Genomic DNA, 8,292 nt, shown 5'->3' on the forward strand with positions numbered 1-8,292 from the left:
AACCATATTTAATTAACCGATCTCATCCTTATACAGATCAAGATATAATAGAACACTGATTTAATGTTGTGCGCAATTTAGAGCGCCGTTTGTTATATTATATCATCGAAAATCATACATTACTATTTAATTAAAAGTCATACCTGTGATGATACATCGCATATAATATTGAAAAAAAAAACGTGAAGTGGGTAATATAATTAAAAATTAGAATACAATTGGTAAATTTTTATATCAGACGACGATAATGATTATCAGATCGGGATCACACTTACTAAGCTTGAGCGCATTGCAAATTTCAAAGTCAATACGCTACTGCCACCCAAGAGAAACGTAACGAAGTGAGCGTAATTTCTGCAAAGTGGTATAAAATTTGCAAAATGGCTATGAAGAAATTGATCATCTTTTTATTGGCGGTAACCTTCGTTTGTGGTGGTAACGTCATATTTGAAGACTGCGGTGAGTCTTTCATGTATATACATTTGATTTTTAAATGCTTTTTATTATTACGAAATTATGTTCACAATACATCTTATATCTATTTTAGTAGATACTGATCTACTGATCATTTTCTATTTTAAAATTTAATTTAATTTGGTTAGTAATCATAGTATTATATTATTCTAATGTTAATGTACAGCATAATAGGGAAAAGAGCTCAAAAACCTATTAACAATCCTTATAAATGCTCATAATACATCTAATACATAATATTAATTAAAGACTCTCTAAAGTCGATGACCCAAAGCAGATTGTGTTCAGGTAATCTGTGTGTTATACCTGAAGGGTATAGACATTTTGTTGTAATCACCGAGACTCTTCACAAGTGTGTTAGTATGGTTATTAGTGATTCTGACATAGAATCTACTGGTTAGTTTGTTAGTAATGTCTATATATACATACATATCTTTAATAAGTCGGTGAGCAAGTTTTCTTTTAAAAATAATATGTTCTCAGTTTAATTTTGTGTTAAATTAAAAAATGATTTAGAGAAATCACGTTATGGAATGTTTATTAAAGTTTTATAATTTCCTTATAAATTTTATATTCAAATTGATCTTATAAATATCTTAAGTATTTTCATATTTAAATTGATCTTATTTAGAAAAGAGAATGCCTGTAAATGTAAGATTTTGTGAAAAAAATATATTTTATCCTTATTTAATTACAGCAAAAATGTTACAAAAAAATAACGTTTTATTTTTCATTCTAAAACCATTTTATTGTTTTCTTTTTATTTCGTCTGAAAGGCAATGGAAAACAATCGAATAGTACTTATTCAAGTGTTCAAAAATATATGTATCTCTTAAGTTTATTTAATTAAGATTACTACTGATAATTTTTAATTTATGAATTTCAACTGATTTCTTAATATAATTTTAATATTTTCATTCAGAAAATTGAGAATTATCAATTATTTTCAAAGAATAGTTATCATGGTCGTTCATAGGGCCGCCGAGAGGGGGGGGGGGGGTGAGTTAGGGTTAAAGTTCCAGGGCCCGGTCTACTTGAGGGGCCCCGTGTTTAAATATTTTCAATATTTCCAAATTATTCTTATTTACAACCAGTGGCGGCTCGTGCATAGGAACTGCGGCGCTGCAGCACCCCCAGACAAAATATAAAAAAATCACATTTGTATACATTTACAACTTGTGAATATAATTTAAATAAGAATGATTAGATATTTGACATAATCATTATTAATGAGAATGTCAAATATATCTAAATACAAGTTGCAAATGCGATTTTTTTGTAATTTTTCCGGGGGTGCTGCAGCGTCGCAGTTCCTATGCACGAGCCGCGCCCGTTTACAACCATTTACTTAATGTTCTGTTGTAGCTATTTTATTCTACAATGTTCATAATCAATGTATGTATGTACATACATAGTTGTTTTATAGGAAAAATAAGATAGATCTTATGTACGACTTGTTGTACCATAGACAGGGCTGCCGAGAGAGGGGAAAAGCTGGGGTTAAAGTTCCAGGGCCCGGACTACTTGAGGGGCCCCGTTTTGGGACGTTCGACTGATCGATATTGATATTTTATATTATTCTACATAAAAATACATTTATTTATTTAATGCTAAATGCTTATTCTTATTTATTTATTTAATGCTTATTATTATTTAGATCCGCGCATTCTTTGTGTCCATGTGAAATCGTACTTGCTATATCATACTTTCTATATATCTTTCTATATACTTTCTATATATATATATATCATACTTTCTTAATCGATTATTTCAAAAAATACATATACATAGGTATTTTTCTAATAGTTCTGATAGATTTTTCGCGTATTAAAAATGTATCTATAAGATTTTATTTTGGTTTGTCATAGGGTATGGAATTATTTTCCAGGGCTTGGGATTCCTCTCAGCGGCCCTGGTCGTACATAAATATTTATGATTCATTTTAACTTTTATGTATAAAGGCTGTTAAATAACTACAATTATTTTTGCATATTCTTCAGCTCAATAAGCATTGTATATAAACAATTTTTATGGTTGAAAAATGTAAATATGGTTTTTTTTAATACTTACATGTACATAAAATAAATAATAAACGCCGACGCAAACATTTCACATGCAAAAATCAATCACACTTTTAGACTTTGAACGATAATTTTACACGTATAAGTACACTTGGAGCATAAAAAAGATCATACATTCACATTATAATAAATGAAACGTTTATATCGCATGGAAATAAAATAAATTTGAAATTCAATGTGAATTGAAATTATAATTAATCAAGTCAAAATCATTCTATAACATAATATTATACTGTATAACAATGGCGCCAAGTGTAATTTTAATCGACTATACACGTAAATATTATCAATGAACGTGTCAAAACGTTAATTGATTTTACAATGTGCACAATAGGATTATCTTAAAGGTCAAGATTCAAATTTCACTCGTTCTCTGATGACTAACCGAGGAGTGGAAATTTTATTTTATTTATTTATTTTTATTTTTATTGTTACAATCAATATACACTCGTCATTACAGATTGCTCCAATGCGACGAGTGTACGTTTAACGGTCAGAAATACAATATACATATTCAATCAGAATACATAGCATATAACAATTAATCAGAAATAATAATCATAGAGACATCCATGGATTATTTTTAGATTTTGTGTACAATTTTTATACATATAATAAATACGAAATTATAGAGATGTCTATAGAGATATCTATAGATTTCAGATTACTGTGCATAATTTATACAAATTATACACAGACAGATTTTTGTGACAACAGGAAATGATCTAATACCAATTTTTCATGAACCGTTTCAGCAATGATCAGATAAAATTGGCAAACTCTGATAGAGAAACGATCAATTTGGAGTCACAAAACCCCCAAACCTAACCAGCAGTTTGACAATGACTCGAACCTTCGGTCTCAGTGGTGCTAATTATATACGCTACCATTAAGCCAAACTGCTGGCTAATGGAAAACTGATAATTTTCCACTCTTCAAATGCATTTAAATGATGTAATTTACATATGATAATTATGACTTATTTTATACAGGTTCTGCATATGAAATAGAAACGGTTGATATAGAAGGCTGTGAACGAACAGTACCATGTCATATATCTATCGGAGCCAAAACTAATGTCACAGTCACTTACACAGCAGGTATGAAGCAAATTTACTTATATTTGTTAGTAAATGATCTTATCATAGCACTTTGAGTGAAATTTATAACACAAATTGTGTACTTTTATCATGACCGTCATTAATGATAATATGAAAATGTTATTCATTCATTAATTATAATCAAAGCATAAGATTATATGTCATTCAATTAAAAACAAATTTTTGTAGGATTTGTGTCTCATGCTTTATCACAATTGGCTGTTGTTACGCTGAACAGTGTTCAGAGGGAAACAGTGGTGTCTCCAAGTAAGAAATTAAATCTTTTAATGTGATTTCGAATTTCTCAAGTGATTTCGAATACTTTAATCTGAATTGTTAATTTTTGTAGGAGCTTGTGAAGCGACATGGTGTCCGGTTCAAACTCACAATATAAATTTGTATCGAGCCAGAATGGAAATGCCTACAAATTTGGCATTGGTAATTCGGATGATGTTTTTGATGCAAATATCATAAATTTTTGTCAATATTAATATGTTTTATTATATTACAGAATAGTAGGGGTACTCTAAACTGGAGCATCACAAATGAATTTGCAAAGCGGCTGGTATGCTTCACGGTGACTATACAGACAAGAAGTCCACTGAATGAATACCTGAAAAATTTAATTTTCGATTAATTGGCATTTGTATTTGAATAAGATTAGAAATAAAATTAAGTTACATTGAACCAAAAATAATTTTCTATATTATTTGTATAGAAAAAAATATTTTTTTGAATAACTCAATATAATATACATACATAAATTCCTGTCGAATTTTCGAATTTTGTTAATATTTGTAGATTGAAAATTTTCGATTTTTCGGTGTATCTCATAAAATTTTTCCGTATTTATTCTTAATTTATTTAGTGTATTTATTGAAAATGTGATATTATCGATAAGTTGTAATATTTAATTGTATTAAAAAAAATCGTCTTATATTTTTGTAAATAATTTCTACCTTGATTAATCCCACAGATAAAAATGTATGAAAGTGAGATGAAAAAGAAAGAAAACTATTCAATGTAAAAATATAAAAAAGGATCATAGTAATTTTTCACTTTATAAACTGTAGCGGCTCTACGACAGGTTCGATTTTCGGTCACCATCTTGCGAACTGGGACCAACTCGGCCATGTTGGGTTGCCGCTGCTTTACTTCCTTCCCACCCATCACAAATAATCGTGTCTTCAACAATTCCATCGTTTCATTACATACTCCATAAATCCTCCTCTTTATTATTCTGCTAGACAGCGGTCTTCCAGTTATGTATTCAGAAAGAAAAACAGTAAAGGAAACGATCTTTGCATGGATCATTTTCTTTCAGGATTTTAAATTTAAAAAGTTGAAACTGAGCGGTTACTGAAAACTTCTGTATCTTTGATAATACGCCTTTTCGCCACTAGCAAACAATGTATTGTTTTAGTTCACGTGGTTAATAACTATACAGTGGGTTCGGTGATTACTAGTCAAATGTGAACCGGTCACACGTGATCACCCGTCTAGAGCGACCAGTTGTCCTATGACTGGTTCACATATGACTAGTAGTCCGTTTACCATACAGTGTCTATATTTACTGAGAAACTTTAGCGTTCTTTCTTTTATGATTCATTTCATTTGACAAATCACCTTTACATACTAGCTATTTGATTAAATCCCTATTAAAACAGTCATGACTAGGTTTGCATATAATTTCTTAAGATGGTAAACGGATTATTCCGCCAAAAGCGATTTCGTGCAAGTCACTAAAATCTCGATCACGACACTCGAGTTCTCGTTAGTACAATATTTCGATGGAGTTTTTGATTGCTAGATAACTCCATGATCGAGATTTTTGTGACTTGCACGAGATCGCTTTTTGCAGGATAATCACCGAACCAATTAAGGTGGCTTCAATCGATCATTTTTACAAACTTCCTTTACGTTTCACATTAAGACGTCTTTTTATATCTCTTATCCGATCTTTTTTAATAAAAATTTAAAGCCAAAATAAATCACGCTATGGCCGCTATAAAATTACACTTGGACCAAACTTGTCAAACTTCAACTGTCAAATCACAGAGGCTGCAAGATGGTGGTACTGGACGCTACTACATACAGAACAATTGTTCACGACATTCGATGCTATGAAGGATTAAGCAAAGGATGCAAGGACTTTATAGAAACTAAACATCCAAAGTATTGTGCCAACTATATTATAACCGACGATTTACACCTACTTATCTTCATTTACGTATTGTTATTTCAATTACAGCATTCCAGCATTCACACTAGGCAGCATATTATCAACACAATGGCAACTGCGTATGAAACGAACATACAGAAAGAACCCAAACATTAACGAAAAGTACTATGAAATGTACAAGAAACGAAAAGACGACGGAGAAAACCCTGGAATATTACTTAGGTATTTTAAATATTTCGTATTTAATATTTTCAGCAGTCAAAAATTAATTTCAAAATTATTTTTAGATTATCTGTAGAATTGATTATTGCACCAAGCCTTTTGGCGAGTTCAATCCTCGAACACACTTACTTCGCTGACGGAGATCGAAACCACATAAATTCAGCCAAACAAGCCATAAAAGACACTACATTAATAAAAGATAGAGAATTCGCCTACGAAGTCTACTTGGTTAGAAAAATGACACCATTTAAATATAAATACATTATATTATATACTAAAAAATTGATTATTTCAGTGCTCTCTGTACGATATTGATTACGGATCGTTCGGAAATGCAATCAAACAGTGAGTCAACATCGCGATAACTAATCTAATGATAAAATCTCAATAATAAGAATGTGTAAAATTGCAGGTCGATAGGTAAAGAATACGAACAAAAGTTAGAGTTCGAATTGAACGCATTAAACATCAGCTTCATAGACGAAAATGTACTCCGGAGTAAAGGCTATGACAAAACACCCGATTTTAAACTGATCTTGCCGATAGCGGTCGACGGCTTCGTCATCAACTGGATCGAGAGCAAAGCCCTATTCGGAGACGACGCGATCCACGCCGGCTACCTAAAAGACCAGCTCTTATGCTACTGGAACAGATTCGGTCCGGGTCTCGTGATTTACTGGTTCGGATACTTAGACGTGTTGCAAAGCAGCGCCGAAAACAACACGATGATCATATTGAGAGACGGTTTCCCAGACAGGAAGAGCTTGACGTTTATGAATCCAGGGTCGATCGACGACTCATGACGGACTGCAAATGTGCATATTGTATGTATGTAACACCATTGTGATTTGAGGATTCCACGGGAATGCTGCGCCATGTAATGAAATAAAGCGACTGCTTCAAATTTCGAAGTTTTTTATTTAGAAATATATTATGTATTAGCATTTCAAAGTATATTTTAATAATAGTCAATATTGTTTGATATAATTCTCCGGAGAATTGCTTCTTTCACATTACATATACGCATATGTGTGCAATTGTGCGCGTACAAAAATGAACACATACGCATACACGTATTACAATACAAATATTTGTCTCGGTGTGTTTTGTGTGTGTGCTAAAACTTAAAGCATGATAAAAACTAATTAACTAAAATCTATATCAAACTACAACAAAAAATATATTGCTATTCAGTTTTAGATATCATTACTTATTTATTTATTAAATTCATTAGTCTTTAAAAGTTTATTAAATTTTTCTGATCGTATCGGTAATAAAAAATAAATCGCACCTTAAAACGTATTAGTCGTAGCTGTTCTTCCATTTATTTATAAGCACCGTAAAATGATATAAACGAATAAAAAACAAACAGGCAAAAATGGTTAAATGTAAAAGCGGGTATACGGCTATTTATTCAATACAATAATAATAATAATATGATAATGAAAACTAAAAATACATTTCTATTATATATTCATATGAACAAAAAATAAAATAAAAAAATAATAGAATAATTGTGCTTCCGATGATTTCGATTGTTGAAAATTTTAATCACAAAAAAAAAATAATAAAATTTTTCCACCTGGGATGGATGTTTTACAACCTATATATATTAAATAGTAAACACACAATCCGGATATAAATATATCGTCAACAGTCAAATAATTGCAAAACGGTTACAACCAAATGAAAAACAATAATGAATTTATATATTCGTCGATGATAAGCATTCACTTTCAGTCTTTTATATGTCAACAATCCAAAAAAAGTTATTTTTAAAATATATATGTATAATATAACACAAAAATATATACACCCTTTGATTTCGATCATATAAAATTAATTTTTATTACATTCGGTCTATTTCATCATTTATTTATTGCACTATATAAGGAAAAAAATCTATGCATTGGGGTATTTTTTTTTTCCATCAGTACACGGGACCATTTAAAACTATTTTGTGACTGTTCAATATTTAAATAAATAAAATAAAATGCCAGAAAATTAATGTAAAACGATTTTAACGATATTTAATCGATTCAAATATAAAATAAAAATGATCTTCCACGACATTAAATGCGATCATCGATAACAAAACCCCGCAAAATAGTGTGACTAGCAGTTCTAAATAAGTACCCCAAGCAATTGTATCGAATCGAGAGTGCAACAAGGGTCAGTTTACATATTATAATAATATAAAATATCTATTCAATCCCACATATACATATATGAA

At 30.5% G+C, this 8,292-nt stretch overlaps 2 protein-coding genes across 2 annotated transcripts; both read left to right on the top strand.

The window, feature by feature from the left end:
• Nucleotides 1–246: 246 nt before the first annotated feature.
• Nucleotides 247–4,601, top strand: Npc2f (Niemann-Pick type C-2f). The gene is made up of 5 exons (XM_077443915.1): nt 247–459; nt 3,548–3,655; nt 3,845–3,922; nt 4,005–4,093; nt 4,167–4,601. The coding sequence occupies exons 1-5, from the start codon at nt 381–383 to the stop codon at nt 4,290–4,292; spliced, it is 480 nt and encodes a 159-aa protein (XP_077300041.1). The 5' UTR covers nt 247–380; the 3' UTR covers nt 4,293–4,601.
• A 1,075-nt stretch (nt 4,602–5,676) lies between these two features.
• On the top strand, nt 5,677–6,958 carry LOC143921022 (CDAN1-interacting nuclease 1). The gene is made up of 5 exons (XM_077444119.1): nt 5,677–5,830; nt 5,907–6,059; nt 6,125–6,287; nt 6,355–6,404; nt 6,472–6,958. The coding sequence occupies exons 1-5, from the start codon at nt 5,724–5,726 to the stop codon at nt 6,860–6,862; spliced, it is 864 nt and encodes a 287-aa protein (XP_077300245.1). The 5' UTR covers nt 5,677–5,723; the 3' UTR covers nt 6,863–6,958.
• Nucleotides 6,959–8,292: the final 1,334 nt, after the last annotated feature.

The sequence above is a fragment of the Arctopsyche grandis genome, chromosome 13 (assembly GCF_051622035.1).
Source record: "Arctopsyche grandis isolate Sample6627 chromosome 13, ASM5162203v2, whole genome shotgun sequence".
In the NCBI taxonomy this organism is placed as follows: Eukaryota; Metazoa; Arthropoda; class Insecta; order Trichoptera; family Hydropsychidae; genus Arctopsyche; species Arctopsyche grandis.